The 21,074-nt window shown below is 45.4% G+C and overlaps 1 protein-coding gene across 12 annotated transcripts; it reads left to right on the top strand.

The window, feature by feature from the left end:
* The first annotated feature begins 3,075 nt into the window (after positions 1-3,075).
* tbcela (tubulin folding cofactor E-like a) lies at positions 3,076-20,590 on the top strand. Of its 12 annotated transcripts, none has more exons than XM_088620051.1 (11): positions 3,076-3,363; positions 6,878-6,959; positions 7,732-7,885; positions 8,268-8,322; positions 8,543-8,757; positions 11,561-11,700; positions 11,972-12,153; positions 12,550-12,806; positions 14,175-14,301; positions 15,493-15,609; positions 20,081-20,590. In XM_088620051.1, the coding sequence occupies exons 5-11, from the start codon at positions 8,562-8,564 to the stop codon at positions 20,403-20,405; spliced, it is 1,344 nt and encodes a 447-aa protein (XP_088476177.1). In that variant the 5' UTR covers positions 3,076-3,363; positions 6,878-6,959; positions 7,732-7,885; positions 8,268-8,322; positions 8,543-8,561; the 3' UTR covers positions 20,406-20,590. The 12 variants fall into 12 exon arrangements, with proteins under 12 accessions (XP_088476177.1, XP_088476183.1, XP_088476184.1 ...); XM_088620057.1 differs by lacking the exon at positions 7,732-7,885 and adding an exon at positions 7,603-7,671; XM_088620053.1 differs by lacking the exon at positions 7,732-7,885 and adding an exon at positions 7,603-7,671 and having other exon boundaries at positions 3,078-3,363; positions 8,539-8,757.
* Positions 20,591-21,074: the final 484 nt, after the last annotated feature.

Below are 21,074 nucleotides of genomic sequence, written 5' to 3'. Positions count from 1 at the left end.
CTGGATGGGATCCCAGTCCATCATAGGGCAAACAGAAAGACACAGAGAGACCAGGGTCAATTTTTACAATTTAGCAATTAACCTACCAGTATAACTTTGGACTGTGGGAGGACACCAGAACACCAAGAGGAAAAATACAAACTCCATGCAGATAGAATTGAACCAAGAGCCCCAGAACTGTAAAGCAGCAATGCTTTTCACTGTGTCATCCACTACCAGACATTATTTCAGGTAAAGATGCAGGAGATTCAGGAGGTTTGGTCTGTGGGGAAAACCACAAGAGTCTGATGCTCCTTGGCCTTGTAAATTTTAGTACATGTGAATGACAGTGTGAATAATGCCAGCAGGTGTCCACCATGACTAGGGGGAAGTCCAATACCTGATGGCTGGTGCCCGCTCAACACGACTGTGAATAAAAACTCAGAACTGGGTTATATCTAGCTGCTTCACTGCTTTAACACGCACGTTATTCTTCTAGAGATTCTACTCTCTTGGTTCAAAGCGGTTTGGTGAAAGAAAATGTATTCTCCTTCAGTTCCTTCGGGGCTTAAACCAGGTCAGGTGATCAGAATTTGTCAGGTTTTAAATGCGGGATATCCACTAAAAAAAGAAGGAGCACCGTTCAAAGGGAACACTGTTCTTGGGCTCTGACTCGCTTATCAATTTATAGTTTGTTTCATCAGATTGTAATTACTGTTGTGTTTTGTTGGGAGACTGGAAGACTATTAGCAAATTATTTGGGCAACAGCAGCCTCCACTGGCCAGACCGTGGAATAGCAATCCGAATTTGTGAACGCGTCCGTCAGGTCCTCTTAGAAGATAAGAGATAAGATTACTTTATTGGCCGTATACAATTTATTGTATTAAGAATCCGTCTTTTCGCATACCCCAGCTTGCTCTCCTTGACACACACAGACACAGACAGAGAGAGAAGCTTGGGGGTCAGAGCGCAGGGTCAGCCATTTATACGGCGCCCCTGGAGCAGTTGGAGTTAAGGGCCTTGCTCAGGGGCCCAACGGAGTAGGATTCCTCTCCCGGCCGCGGGATACGACCCGGCAGCCTTCCAGCCACAGGCGCAGATCCTTAGCCACAGCATCAGATATCAAGATTGTACAACGGAATAAAGCCATAGTCGACTTCTAGTCCTCATTTATTTTTTCATATTCTGCTTTTATTATACCTTCATAATAATAAGTAAGGAATTTGGCGATTACTTTTTAATTTACGGGGGTGGGGGGGGGGGGACTTTATTTTACAGGATGGGGGGAATTACACCCTACAGAAAGGGCAATAAAACAAAATAAAGACTGTGAACCCCGTATTAAAAGTATAGACTTCGCCCTGCGGCAGCAAGGGAAGGCTGATCTGAAAATGGTGCTGGTTCCTGAAAGTCATAATGTATTGTGTGATCGCGAGAAACTGTCCGTGTCAGTATTTGTGTCCGGCTGGCTCGACTGACGAGAGGCCCAGTACGGAAGTCCTGTACGACTGTCCTGTAAGTCCTGTCTTGAAAAGTCTTTAAATTCAAGACGCCCGCGGCGGCAGAAACGCTGTTCAGCTGTGGGACCGCGCGCCACAGCCACTCTTTCCGCGGGTAACAACTCGTCATGTACTGGGCTTTGCCCCCCCGCGACAAATTCCTCGGTGACGTTAGTTCATCAATGGGGCAATTCGCCCATCCTGCAGAGTATTTTAGGGATTTTGCACTGGACAGCTGGTAAATAGCAGGTGGCGTCTGTGCGATACTCTGAGGCACGACTTCTGCACCAGCGAGAGGAGCAGCCGACCAAACCGGGCTGCCGTACCGTGCCATCCCTCAGGTGAGCAGCCGGCAGGTAGAGAGCTCCCTGCCAATCAGCCGGAGAGTGCAATCCGCCACTCAGGGTTGTGAAATTATTTTCGGACCGCCAACACTTCTATCTCCGTCTTGCTGTAGTTAAAAGCAATATAATGTGATTTTAAAACAATCTAGGATGTTGATTTGTCTCGAACCACCTGTGACAAACGTGTTAAACGGGATTTTACAAATGACGTCACGTTGAAACTTCCCAGTTTCTAAGGATGTGTTCTGCAGTCTCGGGTCGCAGTGTCCACGCCAGTGTCCGTGTCGTGGTCAGCGGCAAACCGACGCGAATGAGTCTGTTGGTTTCTCTTACTCCGAGTGCCTAAAACATTATTTTGTGTAACAGTCACTGCTTGTAAGTAGAATTCGGGCGATGAGTTGTAATTCACGAATCAAGGGAAATGTTTTGCCAGAATGAATGACTAGTTCTTTGCGAACGTCAACGGGTTTCGTGTTTTTGACATGAGCTAAATTGTCAGAGTAAATTCTACCTCTGTTGCACCTAAAAAAGAAGTGAATCGCAACTTTTCCGCGTATAAAATCCACATGTGGCACTGCGTGGCTTCAAAGATACCGGGAAAAATAAGAACTTTGTTTTAATATCAAAAGTTTGATTTATTCAAATACATCTCGTCTTCATTCTCATTTTTATTTCTAGTTGACCTATTGTGAGAGTTCGAACTTGGAAACAGCCCTTTGATTTTTTTTATTATTGATTTTCATACCGGGTTTGATAAGATTGGTTATTTTGTCACACAACCTGGTTTTAGCAAACTTGAGTGTTATTTGACAAGTGGAGAGTAGCCGTTTATTCCTGTTATGCAGTGTGTTTTTGTATTTTTTCCCCCAACTTCTGCTCTTTTGTTTGAGCAGTTTCCAGGTTCAAGGCCACACCGGTCACATTATCAAGGTGTGCGTGAAGCGACCGGTACAGGATTGTGAAATAATATGTGCATTTTTTAAACTCGTGCCGTCTAAGGACACCGTGATCTTTATTCAAAAGAAAACCTGTGCTATACGTACCCGGCAGTGCTGGAGGCGACGTCCAAGAGCGCTGTTTACCCGGTGCCGAGCGGCGATTGGGTGATTTCAGCGCAAGGTCTAACCCCCCAAAATACAAAAACACCAGACTCTGAGACCGGGTCGTTATCCGAGCACAGCACTGCTAGGGGGCGGCAGGCGAGGATCCCATCCTCACGGAGACGTGGAAAACAGGAGTCAATCGTACCCGAACCCCGAAACCTCATCATGCCTCGTCGTAAATTGCTCATAAAGAGATGCACGCGATCGCCCAATTGTAGCGTGAGCGGCGTCAAACGCCACTGACCGGCAGTTGAGTGACGTCAGTTTTGCCCAATAGGCACCCGGAGAGGCCGCCCTCGGAGGCCCGGCGCCCTCCCCCTGCTCTGCAGTGTGCGGTTACAGTGTTTCTGTGTGCTGCGTCACTGCCGGAATGAGGGGGGTTGCTGTGACAGCTGGAGCAACAAAAACAAGAACCCCAGAGCGCGAGAGGAAGGAGGGTGAGTGGCTGATAAAAGCTGTATTTTGGGGGGGGCATGACGACGGCAATCCTTTCGCTGCGAGCGGGCCCCGGGACAGGTGGTGGGGGGCTGGCAGGGTGACCCCGCCGGCCTGCGGGCTGCGAGAGAGCTGTCGTTCGCTGGGGCAGGCGGCGCAGGGGTCATTGTGTTGTCTGCGGATGCGTCTTACAGTGGGGGCGATGTCTTCACCTGCACGGCTGTCCGAAGCAGCAGCTCGCACCTTGCAGGTGAACGAGCTGTCCGCCTGGAATCATGAACAAATCGGGCGCTCGGTCTTCTTCTGGAGCTTAATGTCCCTGAGCCGGAGCTGAGCTGTATTCAGGAGCTCCTTGGGTCAAATAAGTTACCTTCTCACTGCGTTACTGTACGCGCAAACCGAAAGCTAACAAGCATCAAAGCGACCCCCGTCTTGAAACGCCTCGCCAAATTCACTGGGAGGGAAGGTATTTTCTGTCGACTTCGGGAAGAGCTCGCACTTCCAAATCACTTTCCACGAAGGGAACACCGATGAAGACGTCTGCGCGTTTGAAGGAAGGGTAAATTCTCTCGAATAGAGCAGGCTGTTGTGTAAAAGTGCAGTACAGTAAGGCCATTCAAATACCTGTCCGGGCAAGAGCAAACCGAGCTTCGTGCTTGACCTGACCGGACAGAGCTGCACTCTCACATTGCGCCCAGTTAGGCGAAAGAGGATTGAATCACTATTACAAATGAAAAAAGTCGTGTCTTTCTGTCCTTTTCAAATTCAGATATGTAAACCAATGGGAAAGATTGTAGAAAGGTACAGTAAATACCTAAAACAATATATTCCGATTAATGCACCCCATGCGAACACACTGTTTCACAGTATATCATCTTGTTACTGTAAGTCGGAGATCATCATTGATCATAATCGAGACAGGGCTTTGATGTGTGTATTCTGATTTTCTCCAAAAACTGAGTACAGTAGTGAAACAAAGTTTCATAAAGACGCATATTTACCGTTATCTACGTCGCATAAACATTAGTGCACTGGATCAGCACCGCCTTCACTCGCAAGAGCTCAGACAGGTGCCAGGAGTTTCGTCAAATTCGAGAACAGCACATTCTGAAGCGACTCCATCGTAGCGCAGGTTTTGTGCGCCCTCTATGGGCCACGTCTGAGCAGTGTGCGGCTGTCTTCCGCTGGCCCAATCATGACTGCGGGTCAAGGTGACGTCTCCGAGTAAATCACACTAATGAAGAGGAGCCAGCCGTGCCGCTCATCTTGAAACGATCAAGGAGGGGATACAGAGCTCCACAGGACTGTCCCAGAATGGCTTCTGTTGTTTTAGGGATGTTTGCATATCAGACCAAACAGGATGACCTGGGATGACAGGAAAAACTGAAAAATGGGGAAATTCTGGTTAAACCCTTCCTAACCGTCAGTTATATTGTTCTGGGAGTTTTTGTGTTCAGGGAGTGAAGTCATAGGTCACATCTAACAGAAACTCCTGCTTCTGTATTCATAAAGTATTATTTTTATATTTTTTCTGCTCATCCAGGGCTACTTACTATATATACAAATTTCACACAATATGTATCAAATACATGGGCCAATCTTGCAGATACATTACAAAGAAGATTGAAGGGATACACTTTCTAGTGCTTCAGTTTTGTGTGCAGTCGATAGCTGCAAAAATAAATTCACACAGAAGGTATGCATCATTCTGAAAACGAATTCGAATTTTATATTTACAAACATGCCACTTGCTGAGCGGAGTGGATTAGAGACAAATGATCAAGTCCAAATTTGGATGATTATTGCTACATGAACTCCTGTTGCACTCCTAGTGCATTTCTTTTGGAGTATGTCAGTAAGGGTGAGCCTTTTCTCCTTTTTACTTCAAAGTTTGAGTCCAGTCCCTCCACCTCAAGTTTCCTTAACAACCAGTAGTGCCCAAAGGTATACCGACTCAGTTGTCATGGCAACAGTTTGTTAGGAAGCCCTCTTTTGGTTCTATCAGATTTACAAATAAATAGCTGGAAGTTGATCCAGCTTAAAAGGTTTTGGGAAAAGATATGTTTGCTGTTACGTGCATGAGGGGACCTAATTAAGAAGTTCAGAATCCTCAAAGGCATTGACAAAGGCACGGTTTAGGTTTACGATTTACAGTGTAACCCAAACTAGAGGGCATAATTGGAAACTACGTGGAAGTGCGTTCAGAGTTGAGTAATGGAGGCACATCTTTACACAAAGGGTGGTGGGAGCATTGAACGACAGGGTGTTACAATATTATATAAATTATCATTTTAAAGACGGATAAGTACAGACTAATTTGCCTAAAGCAAGAAGTCATTTAGAAGCAATACTGTTAATAATATGTAGCTGAATAATGTTTTTTTTTTCTCCAAATTTTAGTCCTGCTTATATTTTTGTCTATCAAGCAAACCCCCATGGCTCTTCTCTGGCTCCCTCATACCCTGTCAATCTGCTCTCCACTGATTCCCCTGGGAAGAGACGGTTGGATGTGTGCAGCTTTGCTTGCTGTTCTTTCAAGAGTGAATGGAGCTTGTTATTGCTCGTTGACAGTGGGTCTTAGTTTCGGGTGTTCGTTGGCCAGAAATCAGAAGTGAAGTCAACGTGAGCTGAGTGTGGAGAGGAGGATCAGAGGGAGCTGTCTTTACAGTGCCACCTGTAAGGGCTATTGGGGCTGACAGGAGCCTCTCTCACCAGTCCCTGTCAGCATGGCCTCACTGCACTGGCTGACTCTCACAGAGGGCAGCCTTCAGTGAACATAGAGAGGGGTCCTGCCAGAGCTGCAGAGAATTGACAATTGATACACCTGTGCCGGCAGAAATCGTACTGTTCCTTTGTGGGTTTTTTTTGCTCATTTTTATAATTTTGAGAAATGAAAATCTAAGAGCGTAGATGAAGTGAAATTTTGTAGATGTATTTTTTTTTTTTTAGTTTTTTATTATTTGTCTTCTCTTAGTCGTTTGATCAGGATGCGCAGGACCAGTGGCTGAACAAGACAGTTCAAGACTGATTCTCAGGACGAAGTGTGCTGGGCTCTGTAGTGTGTGCACTCTCTCCTGTTAGTCTGCCTTGGCCACATGCTGCATGCTCCCCGTTGCTCTTCCGTCTTATTGAACTGCTTTTAGTCACACCCTCTCAGCTGTTGCAGCAAAAACGTGATCTGGGGTGGACCGCCTTGGAGATTGGGTTTGATATCAGCATTTCTTTATCTTCAATGCACAGCTTCACAGCAATTATTTTTGCTGGAATAGTTAGAAAAAACATAGCAAAGAACTGTCTAAAAATGGGCTGTAAATCGCAAAGAAAGGATGCTTTGGTGGCAGGGTAATAAAGAGAAGCAGTGTAAAGCAAAAGGCAATTGATTTTGTCTCATTTTCTTGTGTTCTAATGTTGAACGAGACTGAACCTGTATCTTAAATGAAAGAGAACGGACCTATAAAAAACAAACATGCTTCTGTGAAAATACTTTTGATGGCAAAGTCCGTTTCCTGTCCACAGCTGCCGCTCTGTCCTGACAGTAAAACTGCCCTGACCTGTTAAGAGCTCTGGAAAGCTGGATCAGACAAAGCAAAGAATCAAGGTAGGAGAAACTGTCATCCCTACTGATGAAAATGTCAAGGGTGACGTGTTGTCAGCCTGTATAAAGTTTTGTGGTGCTGTGACATGGTGAGCGTAGAGGGAGGAGCTGTGAGATCAACAGTGAAAACACATCCTTACAAAGCAGAGGATGTTCATGCTGGAATTGTGAGGAAACCATAGTAAATGTAAAGATACCACTGTAAACCTTCATTAGTGAGGCTTCTTTAGTTTCACCTTTGACATGAAGCAAATTAACATCTTGGTGGGTAATAAGGAAGTTAGTAATCTGGCTCAAACTATGGTTCTTATTCACACACAGCGCAGTACACAGTTCATAAAATTGTCATATAAAGTTTAATCAATGACACTGGGTCTAAAAATGCTCTTGCATGTTAAATTGGGTTTGTTATAAAAAAAGGAAACCATTTTTTGAGTAGTGTCAAAAATAAATTGTTGATTTGCCTTCTCAGAAAGAAAGAATTGTGAAAGGAAATGTTTTACTAATTTCAACAGAAGCATGCAAGACATGCGTGCAGAAGAACCAGGACTGAATTGCCATGAGCTCTTCAGTCTCACTTTCCTACACTGAGCCCAGTGGGAGTCTTGTGTGAGACCCCAGTGAACTCCTTGTTTCTCTGTCATAGGCTAGTGCTGCTCAGACACAATGATATCACAATGCAGGCAAGATGTGATGTCTTGTGACATCACCACTGGTATGTAAATTGATCGCTTATGATCATAAGCACTGTAGTTTCTCTTTCTGTCCTCTACAGTGGTGACCTGGTCTCCTGCTGTCCCTTGTATCCTTCACTATATCTGCGCCTTGCTCTTTGCTGTCTTTCTTAATCTCTGACATACCTACCCAAGGAAGGGGACAAGTGTCCAGGGGACAGAGGTTGTTGCCTTTCTGTGCCTCTTACTGATAGGGTAAGAATACACCCACGTTCACTTGAGTTTGAAAAGTGTTTGCAGAAATGCTGTAGATTCATGTAATTTGACCGCAGTAAAATTATTTTTGGAAACTGTGTAGCGTTGGGTCCACAGTACAGTCATCTGTGGTATTGGGTTACCCTGGTTGTTTTAAAACCATCACTGAAGCTGTACTCCTGGAAGAGAGTTTAACCACTTATGGAAACAATGTATTTAGTGTAGCAGAGGAGCGGTGTTTACCTCCCTTTTTACAGTAAATTGATTCACAAGGAATCACTTAAGAAACCTGAACCAGGAGACCTCTGGAGTCTTACTAGCCAGAGTTGTAAAGCCTTACACAGAGACTTACTTGCCTTTCTGTTCATTCCTGTGCGTGCAGACACTACAGAAGAGCTGTGATAGTGGACCTGAGAAGCACGCAACTGCAGCTTCAGGTGAGGAGAGGCCATGAGGGTCCTCTGTTTGTAGGCGTTTGCTCCAGGCAGTACTCCAAGGGCTGACTGAGGTCTTAACTGTGTTCTCACTGTATTATTACCTTTCTGCTAAAGGGGGGGGCGGGGTGAGCAGGCCTGCAGCAGTAGGAGGGGTGGTGGTGGGAGACGTCTTATTCCAGTGCAAGCTAATGTGACAGCCTGTGTGTATCGTCTCAGACAGCCCACCCTGCCTAACCTCTATGAGTGTCTGGCTCTTTTGCCGCTGCGGCCCTGCAGACGGGGAGGTCTTGTGGGACGGGGCAATGGAGCAGGCGGAGGGGCGCACCTTCATGCAGGTGATCAGTGAAAAGTACAGCCCCGAAAACTTCCCCTACCGCCGCGGGCCAGGCATGGGCGTGGTGGTGCCTGCTGGGCCGCAGGGCTCACCCATGAAAGGTAAGAGCAGAAGGAGTCCATGTCTATCTAGGTGCCACACTAGTGCAATCTAAACATAACTTCCCCCCTAATGCAACGGGTGAATCGTTTCTCACTCTTCCTGTGATCTGCTATGTTTCCCAGGTAGGTGCTAGACTTTTGCAGTGTATGAAGTGGGTCTCCTCTTTGTGACGTGCTGTGGGATCATTTTGGCAGAAAAACACTCCAATTAAATGCACAAAGTTATTCTAATATTTTTATATCTCATACGGGCTGGTGAGAATTCTTTGGTGGGACTGTAAATGTCTTGCCTTTTTTAACGTGAGCTGGCCACATGTTTAGAACTCATGACTTGTTCTTTTTATTCTGGCCAGTTTTGATCAAATATTTTAAATTCTTAGAAGAAAAAGAAAATGCTGATTTTACAGTTGTGAGAAAAAGTTTGTGACATGTACATTACATGTATTCCTGCAGTAATTACTCCTAAAATGTGATCTTTATCTCTGTCATAATAGTCCATAAACGCAATCTGATTAAACAAATAACACATAAACATTTGTACCTTTTCATGTCTATACTGAACATTTTATTTAAACATTCACAGTTTGTGCTTGAAAATGTTTGTGAACCTTTACATTTAGTAACTGGTGGAACCTTCTTTAGCAGCAGTGATCTCAACCAAACGTTTCCTCTAGCTGCTGATCAGTCCCGCACATCAGTTTGGGTCGGTATTTCGGCCAGTTCCTCTTTACAGAACTGTCTCAATTGATGAATGTTTTTGCGGTGTCTTGGGTGAATGGCTTGCTTCAAGTCATCCCACAGCATTTCAACAGGGTTATAGTCAGGACTCTGAACTGGCCATTCCAAAATGTTGGACTTCTGTTGTAAGCCATTCTGTTGTAGATTTACTCCTGTTTTTAGAATCGTTGTCATGCTAACCCAACTTCTATTAAGCTTCAGATCACGGAGGGATACTCTGAAGTTCTCCTGTAGAATTTGCAGATACTATTTGGAATTCATTGTTCCCTCAATGAGTGCAAGCTGTCCGGGCCCTGAGGCAGCCCCAAACCATGATGCTCCCTCCACCATGCTTCACATTTGGGAGGAGGTTTTTTGTGTTGGTATGCAGTGTTTTGTTTCCTCCAAACATACTGTTGCATAATTAAGTTCCACTTTTGTCTCATTTGTTCACGTAACTTTGTGTCAGTAGCATTGTGGATCGTCCAGGTGGTCTTTGGCAAAGTTGAAAGGGGCAGCAATGTTTTGTTTTGGAGCGCAGTGGTTTCCTCTGTGGTCTCCTCCCCTGCACACAACTCTTGTTCAGTGTTTTTCCTATTGTGTACTCATGAACACAGACATGAGCCAGTACAAGAGACACCTGCAGGCCTTATGGTTGCAGACTGTTAGCTCCTTGAGTGTTGTTTGGCTTGCTCTTGCAGTCCTTTTTTAGTTTCACGACAACTCAAAGACCCCGTCTTTAGCAATGCTTTTGTAACCCTTTCCAGCCTTATGAGCACCAACAACTCTTCTGAAGTTCTCTGAAACATCTTTTGATTGGGGCATGTTGAACTTTGACAAATCTCTGTTGTGCAGTTGGTAACCAGACTTTGTTGGTGGGGGGGTTTAGGGCAGGGCAAAACTCACTCCTGAATGTCATCTCATTGATTGGAACTCCAATTACTCTCTTCAATAGATGTAATTATCCTAGATATTTACATACTTTTTGCAGCATAGACAGTGAGTGTTTAAACAACGTGTCCAGTATAGACAATAAAAAGTACAATTGTTTGTGTGATGTTTAATCAGATTGTATTTTTCTATTATTATAACTTAGATGAACACCTGAACACTTTAGGAGCAATTAATGCAGGAATACAGATAATTCCAAAAGGTTCACAAACCTTTTCTCACAACCACACCTTTCTTACCAAAACCTCTCCTTTACTGATACCCTGCACACTGATTAAAAACACTGCTAGACTCCGTACAGGGTCAGTACTTCTGTAATGAGTGTAATTAACCTTAGCTGCTACAAACCAGGTTTAATTGGGTTTGTTTGGTTTGTTTTATTGGTTTGTCTTTGGAGAAGAATAACTATTGTGTCTTGTCTCTTCAGGATAGAATATAGCTAGAACTTGTCTTAGGCTGACTGCTGGTCAAACTTAAATGCATTTTGAAGTGTGTTCTCCACCTTTGTTCATTCTTCATCATCATCATCATCATCACTGTCCATTGAGATGAACTCCGTTGGCGTCCAATGCAGTGTCCATTATTCCCCTCCACAACCATCGATCCTTGGCTGCGTGGCTGGTGTATCTCTTTTTGTTTCCATTGACATTGCATTAGATTTCAGTCCTGTTTTTGTTTTTAAGACTGGCAGCATGTGCACTCTGCCGGTCAACTCTCCTCCTCTTTCCGGGCTTGGGACCGGCACAGAGTTCAGCTGGATTGCGGCCCCTATGGCGGAGTTCCTCTGTTCATTCATTAAAATTCTGTATATTATTATTTTGGAGAGAAATACACAAATGATGACTATGCACCTTAGGAACATAACATAAGAAAGGTTTTGACCAAGAGGAGGTCATTCAGCCTCTTAGATCAGATTATATCATTATATCAGAGCTTGGATCTTCCAGTGAGTCTCCTAAACCAGTCCTGAATGGGGGTTACCATTGTATAACAGCAGGATCCGAAAGACAGTGTCATATCTTGGATTTGTATGACTATGTGATGGGCAGACGGGGGCAGCTGTGATATCATCCGGGTGCTAGTGAGTGACTTGGTTTGTGTTCTCCTCCCAACCCACCCCCTAAACCCTCTCCAGACCGGCTGAACCTGCCCAGCGTGCTGGTGCTGAATGGCTGTGGGATCAGCAGTGCTGGGGACGAGAGTGAGATTGCAGCCTTCTGCGCCCATGTGGTGGAGCTGGACCTGTCTGACAACAAGCTGCAGGACTGGCAGGAGGTCGGAGTCCTGCTGTAATGTTGAATAGTGTACAGTGCAGTGTAATAGTGTAGCATACAGAGGATTGCAATACAAGCCCCAGTCCAGTACAGTCGTGCACGAAGCTCAACACTCACACAGTGGATCTGCTGACCTGCGGCACTGCATGTGGAAATTCCTGCACAAATCCAGTATATTTATGCCGTGCTATTTCAGCAACGAAGACCTCTGTTCAGGTTGTAGATCCAATGGCTCTTGTGCTTACAGTCTGGCTCCTGGTTCTGTGTTGCAGATCAGCAAGATTGTATCGAACATCCCCCACCTGGACTTCCTGAACCTGAGTTCCAACCCGCTGAGTGAGGCGGTGCTGGAGCGCAGCTGTGCCGAGACTTTCAGCAGGGTGCGGCGGCTCGTCCTCAACAACACGCGTGTCTCCTGGGACACGGTGCACACCTTCACTGGGGAGATCCCTGAGTAAGACCCATGTGCTTGCTGCCGCCGTGCCATCCAATTCAGTTCTCATATAGCGCCTTTCACCCCAGAGCATCCTCAAGGCACAGTACATAAATCAACCACACAAATGCAAGTACAGTAAAAAAATACAATCATGTAGAAAATAAATAAATAAATGATGAACAGTTGCTTGAAAACTTTAAGTAACAACATCTAAAAACAGTGGGAAAGTTATTACAGGTACTTTAAATAGGTTGTTACATTATTTATTGATTATACTGTTTAAGACCATTGGCGGCATGTTGTTGGAGATATACTCCCCTCACACTAAGTAAAGGGCGGTCCACCTTTAAGAGTAAGTTTTAGGTGTCAGCAGAGGTGGGGATGGTAATGATGAGCCTGTGTGTGTGCCTGCAGGCTGGAGCAGCTCTTCCTGTGCCTTAACGAGTACGACACGGTGTCGCCCTCCACGGCGCCCTGCCCCTCGCTGCGCCTGCTGCACATCACTGACAACAACCTGCAGGACTGGAGTGAGGTGCGCAAGTTTGGGGTGCTCTTCCCCGGCCTGGAAAGCCTGATCTTGGCGAACAACAACCTTGCCTCCATTGAGGACTCGGGCGATACACTGCACAGACTTTTCCCCAGCCTGCGGTCTATCAACTTGCACAATTCAGGTATTGGCTCCACTGGCCATGCTCTGGGCCTGAGACCTGTCGTGCCCTCTTCCTACTGTATGTCTACCTACTAATTATGTACTCTTGCCAATCTGAGAGCAGATAGGATTGCTGTTTTTGCACCTACCCCCCTGTGCAGAAATCGGGCTGTGAAAGGAGTGTGTTCTGTGACATGTGAGCTGGGCCACACTGAAGTTGTGAGAAATGGCTTGGTTTCCCAGGGGAAGGAAAGTCAGAAGCAAAGCTTTCTTGATTTTATTTATAATTGTTACTGGCATGGTGACGTAGTGGTTTAGCTTTGCTGTCTTGCAGCATTGGAGCCCTGGGTTCGCACCCTCGGATGCTGACTGAATGATGTTTATATGTTCTCCCTGTGTTCTTGTGGGTTTCCTCCAAGTGCTCAAAGACAAAAGCAGTTGGAAGATGGATGGATTATATATTGTGAAATACGTCAAATTCTGTTTTTTAAAGTCTAGTTTCAGAGGCCGTAGGCTCCCAAGCTGTCAGCAGTGTCCAGAGCTGTATAAGCACAACCTGCTTTCCTGTAACTGCACTGATCCAGAGTGCCTAGATTTGTCTGAAACGATTGTTGCCAATATCAAATACCTGCCATTACATTGTTCTGCAGCAAAAAGTGACCTGATCGCTGAAATTGCAGCAATTTTGGCTCCTGATTTCCTTTCCTGCTGCACAATAATGGGAGACTTTGTTGAAACACTATATCCAGCCTTAGCTGAGAACAGTGTTTTGTACTGTTTTTTTTCTTCTTTTTAATCTGTCCATTAAGCTGCAATGCAGTCCCTGGGGGAACTTAACTACTCAATAAAGCTCCACCTCAGCTGAGCTGGTAACTGATAAAGCAAGGAGGACATGTTCCGGTTGGATAAGGGACAGTGGATCTCCCAGTGAGGTCCAACGTGACGTTCCGTCTGTGAGACACTGTTCTCTATGTAGGCCAGTGTTCTTGGAGTGATGTAAGACTGTACACATAGGAGCCTTTTATAAGCTTTTAGTTCACCTTTATTTAACATACTGATCCCATAAAGATTAAATTCTCTTTCACACAGGGGACTTAAACAGAACCTATTCACATATTTCTGTCTGAACTTGGTTATTTCTGTGTGAGGTTGCAGTGGTTTCAAAATCCAGTGTAAATGCGATGTTCAGTATTTTCAGTATGAAGTGTTTTAACCAGGCAGTGTCATGACTTCAGTGTGGCTGAACCCAGAGAATGGCACATTCTTGACGGGGGAGAGACTCAAAGCAGAAAGGAAGAACTGTGGCATTTCCTGATGACAAAAGACACACAGTGGACAGTGATTCTGTCTTTCTTCAAAGGAGCCTGTGCTTTGCTGTTTGTGTTGTTAGGTCTGAGCACATGGGAGGACATTGAGAAGCTGAACTTCTTTCCCAAGCTGGAGGACGTGAGGGTGCAGGGAATCCCCTTACTGCAGACCTATACCAACACGGAGCGCCGTAGTCTCATCGTCGCACAGTGAGTGTCCCCACACAACATCAAGACACAGGGATGCCCTGCTCAGTGACTCAACACATTGCTTACTAGGACCCGCACACTACTTACTGACACCCTACACACTGACTCAACATTGCTTACTGGCACCCTGCACACTGACTGAGCGTACTGCTTACTGACACCCTGCATACTCACTGACTGAGTACGCTGCTTACTGACACCCTGCACAATGACTGAGCACTTTGCTTACTGACACCCTGCACACTGACTGAGCACACTGCTTACTAGCATCCTGCACTCTGACTCAACACACTGCTTACTGACACCCTGCACACTGATTCAGCACACTGCTTATTAGCACCCACACACTGACTCAACACACTGCTTACTGAAGCCCTACACACTGACTGAGCACACTACTTACTGGCACCCTGCACTCTGACTCAACACACTGCTTACTGACGCCCTGTACACTGACTTAACACATTGCTTACTGATGCCCTGCACACTGACTCAACACACTGCTTTAGTGAAGCCCTGCCCACTGACTGAGCACCATGCTTACTGACACTCTGCCCACTGGCTCAACACTGTGGTTACTGGTGAATTACACACTGACTCAACAGAGTGGGGCACTGCATGCTGACTCAACACAATGCTTACCAATGCACTGCACACTGACTGAAGACACGCTTACTGATGCCCTGGACCCTTTTTCTTGCAAAAGCTTATTTATCATTGAATATTTTTGTCTTTAGTGTGTTCAATTTGCTTTCTTTCTTTGAACACTTAAATACCAATGTATTACTCCAACAAACTTAAAATATACACAAGTGAAAACAAGCCTTTCAATAAATAAATCTTGAATAAAAAAATAAAATATGTATAAAGATAATATCTCACACTGGTTGTTGAGAAGAGATGAACCTCCTGTCCAGCACTTGATTGGCTACAGCTGCAGGGACTCCTGCCTTCATAATTGAATTTGAATTGTAATTGTCATTGTAATTGCAGATTAGACATCATAATAAATATGAATCATATCATTGGCTTGCATGCTGTCAGGCATTTTGCATCAGTGCTGCAAGTTGTCATTTCTTGTAAGAATGGCCTGTATAGTGATCATCTGGCCAGATCAGATCTATGCAGCTGACAGACTTTAAAACATTGGAGCGTGATTCTCAGTGCTGTGTGACTGTGTCTGTCCCACAGCTTGCCTTCAGTGTCAATGCTCAATGGCAGTGTGGTGACAGATGGGGAGAGAGAGGACGCTGAGCGGTTTTTCATACGCTACCACCTGGATTATCCTGAGGAAGAGCTGCCTTACAGGTATAGTACACTCTTCTTCCAAAAACAGACCCACTCCAGCACATGCTCCAATTTTCTCAAGAAGCTGTGTGCTGTCAGCTCCAGTCAGCCAGAGCCTGGGCTCATGATACCCGGCGAGTTAGGGAACTGCACCATGGAGCTGGCTGGGATGTGATGATTCTACACAGGATCAGCCTGTGAATCTCAGGTTCTCGTGCCCTTCTGTACACATAACTGTGTGAGACTGTGTGAGATACTCTTTTTTGTATTTGTTTTTACTGGTTTTTTTAATCTCTGGGATTGTGATATGTGTTTGAACAGGATTGCCTCCCTTACCTGCCCGTACTAATTTGCAAATGCTTCTTAAGCAAACCAGGTGTAGTTTCCCAGACTGCCCAAGCAGAGAGGAGCTGCTAGCATGGTGGGCTGAGGAGTGACTAGAGAGATTGTCTGAAAGAACCATGTTGGCCTCCGATAGCCCTATAGGCAGACGTATATATGGACTGTGTTTTTGAAAACTGACATAAAGGGAAATCAGACTTGTGACACTTTAGAAAGAGATATGCCATGCTGCAGCTAGATCCAATGTCATTTCCAAAACCACAACCCTGCCATTCTCTGTAGGGTATCAGGGGCATCATTGGGGGTGGAGGAGAAGAAGGGGGGGTTACTGGGAAATGGAGCGTGCTCCAAGTCAGTCACATTCCGCTTAACCTCGGGAGAATGCAGAGAAGGGATTTGTGGCGGGAGAGCAGTCTCTGGCTGGGGAATCTAACCTTTGGGAGACAATGTGGCCAGTCTGTGGCCACTCAATGGTGTCTTTGTGAGCGCTTTGCTGATCGGAAAGCCGATACATGAGATGGCAGCCTGATTTTTATTTTTTCCTCCTGTTGGATGGTGCACTTTACCCATTTCCATTTGTAACTGGAGCTGATGTTCCCCTTTTTAAGGGATATTTGTACGAATTGTCTGGCTCTAATTATGACATAGGTAAAGTGCCTTTTTGGACAGAGGGATTGAGATTGCTCTTGGGAGAGGGGTCTGCAGTTGAATTGTGGTGTGGACGTCTGGTGTATTGAATAAGGAAGTGATATCACAGTCATAATACAGCTCAGGGATTTTCCTGCATATCTCATGCAGGTCTAATCAGCATAAGATGGTGAAAACTCAGAAAGAGAAGAGATTGCTCTGCCCTTTTGTCTTGTTCACCTTCTTGGAGTTTATTGATCTCAGACTTTCACCAGATTCACGCCTGGAAGATCACATTAAATCAAGGTGAACAATTTGAGTTCATAGAGTGATCATCTGTGGCTCCCTCTCTCTGATTCTCTTTCTTTGCAACATGTCAGCAGGCAGCAGGGGCTGTGGTTTCAGTAGAAGAATTAAACAAAGTCCTGTCTGTCTGCACTAGTAAATACCAGGTGTCAGTAGAGATTTTAACTTATCCAACATTTGTACTTTTTGTGTAGAAAAGGAGAGCTGGGCAGTCTTAGAAGCTGAGAGAGGTGTCTTAAAGCATAATGAAAGTCAAGGAAAAGGCATTAAGGTGTTGGTAAAATTACAATGTAAAAGTACACAAAACTAAGCAGACTGCCCTCCACAAAACTCAATGTTCTGGTGATTTTTTATCAGGGGATGTCTTCCTCTCTTTTACCTGGGAGCCATAAGAATAGTTACAAATGAGAGGAGACCATTTGAGCCATCTAACCTAAAAGAAGCCAAGCTATCAACTTTAGCAACATGGCTGGGCAGCTTGTTCCATACTCCCACCACCCTTTGTGTAAAGGGCTGCTTCTTGAAAGAAGACAGGGTATCAGCTTCATCAGCAATGGCTGAGCAGCTCGTTCCAAACTCCCACAACCCAAGTATTCGCCCAGAACACTCTACTCTTCTCTAGAGCACGAGCAGCAGCTCCAATAAAAACGCTCCTTTTCCTCTGGGTAGTTTTGGAGGCAGGGTGGGAGACAGGACACTCAGGCATGGTCCCGGAATTATTTTTTCTCCCCTGTTTCAACCTGTGTAGGCTTGGCTTTGACCCTGTGCCAGCTTTCCAGGTGGAGAGGCGTGGAGGGACAGGATGGGGACAGAGGCGGGATGGATGTCCTTTTACTGTCCCCTTTCTCCTGGGCCTGCTTGCCCTCCCCTCCCCGATCAAGGCCGGCTGCAGACATGCAGACTGGACCCTCTTTAGGGAGACAGGCTAACAAAGCGACTGTTTGACGTGGGGCTAGAATGGAAGCCCCAGTTTTCAAAGCACAGCCTTTTCCCTTTGAGTAACCCTAGCCTCCCGGGCGGACCTTCTGGGTTCAAGCGGCTTTTTGAAAGAGGAATAGGGGGAGAGACTGGGGTGGCGGCCTGATTCAAAGAGAGAGCACAGTTTTGTCAGAGGGAAGAAAAATTGTGCTCTACAGCCCTTTTGTGGTGGAGGGTCAAGCAAGAATGAATGGTGAGAGAAAAGAATAAAAAGAAAAGTAATAGTTATTTTTTAGAAAATGGCAGCTAAATGAAGCTTAAAAAATAAAATAACTGGAAAGATTTAACAGTGGCTGACCAAGGAAAAGAAAATGCTATGACCGCACAGAGGGTGGAGAGACATTTGTGTTAAAAGAAACTGTACATTTATTTGAGAGTGATTGTTTGACCACGATACGTAAACTACTGTAGCTAACAGGCTATGAGAAGCAAGCTTTCACGCTGGGGAAGTGACAGTGATAGGTGCTCATCATCACAGTTGGCAAATTAAACAACCAAACAAGCACGGTAGGTTCTTAGCGCAATGTAGAATACTGCAAACAAGCTTTACAGACTAGTGGGGACCCACTTCATTCAGCAGCAAGGGCAGAAAGACGTTGAAGAGGAGACCAGCAGAATCCCTCACTTAACACAATGATGTAACACCCTGGGTATTGACTTTGACGGTGTCTGGGGAGCTCGTTCTAGACTCTTTTAGCAAGTATTTGTTTAAAGAAGTGCCTCCTGTTCTCAGTTCCTGTAGTTTCTGCCTCTTTCCTTTGGTTTGTGTTTCACCTGTAAATCCTGAAGAGGTCCTCTGGGTATACTGTGTTGGAGCCCTTGAGGATTCTGAATACTTGAATCAGGTCTTCACTGTAAAGATTAAAAAGATTCATTTGTTTTAACCTGTCAGTGTAGGACATTCCTTTGCGCTTAGGAGTATATCTGGTTGCTCTGGAATCAGTCCAGAGGAGGAGTAGTGCCTTGTAGACTTGGAATCACAACGGAACACAATATACTAAATTAGGTTTATTAGTGCAACGGACAATTTTAACATACTTTGATAAAGATTATACATTTATGTTATAATCCTGTTATCACATCCTAACATCCAGTTTGCATTTTTGTTGCTTCCCAACATTGTTCAGAAGGTATAAATAATTTTGCTGTAAGGAACATCGTCAAGCTCGATGTTCACCATTTTGTGTGTTTAGTGTGTTTTTACTTCCTGCATGTAATATTCTGCACTTCCATCCATCCATCCATCCATCCATCCTTTTTCTCACTGCTTCATTCACGTTCTGGGTCACGAGACCGGTCCTATCCCAGTAAGCAATGGGCACAAGGCGGAATGCACCCTGGATGGGACACCAGTCCATTTAAGGACAGACACAGACACAAACACAGGCATGTACACTAGGAGCAATTTTCCTAGAACCTAGTTAACCTACCAGCATGTCTGTGGACTGTGGGAGGAAACTGGAGCATCCGAGGAAACATGACAATAACTCCTGATGAGCACAAACATGAGGGGAACATACTGACTCCATGCAGATAGCATTCCAGGTCCAGAATGGAGCCCAGGGCCCCAGTGCTGTGAGACAGCATTGCAAAGCACTCTACCACTGTGCCACCCATATTCAACACTTTCATTCAGTATCAGTCCTGATTTTAATCTAATTTTTTTCATTTGTTGCTTCTGTAATCCTTGCTGTTTTCTCTAATCCTTGTTCAGAGAAAACTCTTAACAAGTTATTTAAAACTTATGAAACATTTCTTCTTTCTAAATCCATGCTATCTCCTAAGATATTATTTCCAGATAGGTAGTTTAGTTCTAATTATTGCTTCCATATTCTTACATGTCAGAGAAGTCAGATGTGCTGGTCTGTAATTTCCTGGGTCAGTTGTGTCACTCCTTTTGGACGAGAGTGCAAAATTGATATTTTTTCGGTCCCTGAGCATAGCCTTTCTTGAGCAACTGCCGGAAGATTTGTAGGCTTCTGTGCCTAGATCCAAGGCGCAGATTAGATCGGAAGTTGGACTGCTGAGACTCAACTTCAAAGTCACTAGCCTGTCTGCTTGTTACAGTGTTTGCTTCTTTTTCCACCATGTTGTATGTCCACTTAACAAAAGGTGCATTGTAATAAATGAAAAAAGTGAGCAAGGATAAGACAGTGGCCGTGCACAGCACCCACATACAGCTGGCGATGTCAGATGACAGGCATTGCAGCGCTGGCTGACCTGGTGTCCCTCCCCCCAGGTACCACTGCCTGGTGACCAAGTATGGGAAGCTGGCGCCGCTGGCAGATATCGACCTGCGGCCGCGCTGCTGTGCCAAGGTGGAGGTGCACTGTGAGGACAAGGTGGAGCTTGTAAGTATCCGGCTGGACCAGACGGTCGCGGAGCTCAAGAAGCAGCTGCGGACAGTGGTGCAGCTCCCCACTAACAACATGCGGCTCTACTACATCGACAAGGAAGTGGCCTGCGTCTTCGGGCCCGAGGAGATGAAGTACAGCACGCGTGCGCTGCACTCCTACAGCATCCGCGATGGAGACGAGATCCTGGTGGTGCCCAAGTCCAAATGAGTGCAGGGACCTTTCTCTCCATCAGTGGAGAAGTGCCAGGGTGGGCCGGGGGGGGTGTGTGTGTGCAGAGGAGCTCCCATCATCCCATCTTCCCTTGTGCTTTCTCCACCCCAAACCCCCAAGTGTAACGGAGATGCACTGTTAGGAAATAACAGCAGCTGTGCTGACCTGCTTCTCTCCTACAAGTCTTTTTTATTTCTTCATTTTATTCATGTGGTGAACAGCACCACTCCACTCTCTGTATTTAAAGGATAACTCCCCTGCAAATCCTGCACAAGCACAAGTGTGCATGAATTCTAGTTCCTCGCAGTCTCTCTTTAGTATGGCTTGTTGAAGACAGGGGGGTGTTTTTCTTTTTGTCATAGTGATGCAATCGTTGCTCCTGCCCTAACTAGAAAGTTGGCTGCTGTAGGAAAAGGCTTTAGGGGATAGATATGGAAAGTCCAGGGGCTTCTACCAGTGCTTCTCAACCAGCCTCCAAGTCTTGGCTGATTATTGCTCATGACTGGAAGGCAGTGTTCGCTCTAGAAGGTCAGCTATTTGATGTTACATGAAGAGGGGTATGGGGGAGCTACTGGAATTGTACTGTTCTGCAGGGCATTGGGCTTTTTCCACACTGAACTGCATAGCACTGTACTGCTCTGCACCACAGTGTGCTACGTTGTACTG

The sequence above is a fragment of the Lepisosteus platostomus genome, chromosome 25 (genome assembly GCF_059453375.1).
Source record: "Lepisosteus platostomus isolate fLepPlt1 chromosome 25, fLepPlt1.hap1, whole genome shotgun sequence".
Classification (NCBI taxonomy): Eukaryota; Metazoa; Chordata; class Actinopteri; order Semionotiformes; family Lepisosteidae; genus Lepisosteus; species Lepisosteus platostomus.
The sequence above is the reverse complement of the archived record's forward strand: the minus strand, read 5'-3'. Positions and strand labels throughout refer to the sequence as shown.

What these genes read in the sequence shown, in the direction of transcription:
- tbcela (XM_088620058.1), top strand. Translation starts at nt 8,562, where the DNA reads ATGAGTGTCTGGCTCTTTTGCCGCTGCGGCCCTGCAGACGGGGAGGTC. An exon ending in TATCAACTTGCACAATTCAG is followed by an intron (nt 12,807 to 14,174) that starts GTATTGGCTCCA and finishes TTGTGTTGTTAG; the next exon opens with GTCTGAGCACATGGGAGGAC. An exon ending in CGTAGTCTCATCGTCGCACA is followed by an intron (nt 14,302 to 15,492) that starts GTGAGTGTCCCC and finishes TCTGTCCCACAG; the next exon opens with CTTGCCTTCAGTGTCAATGC.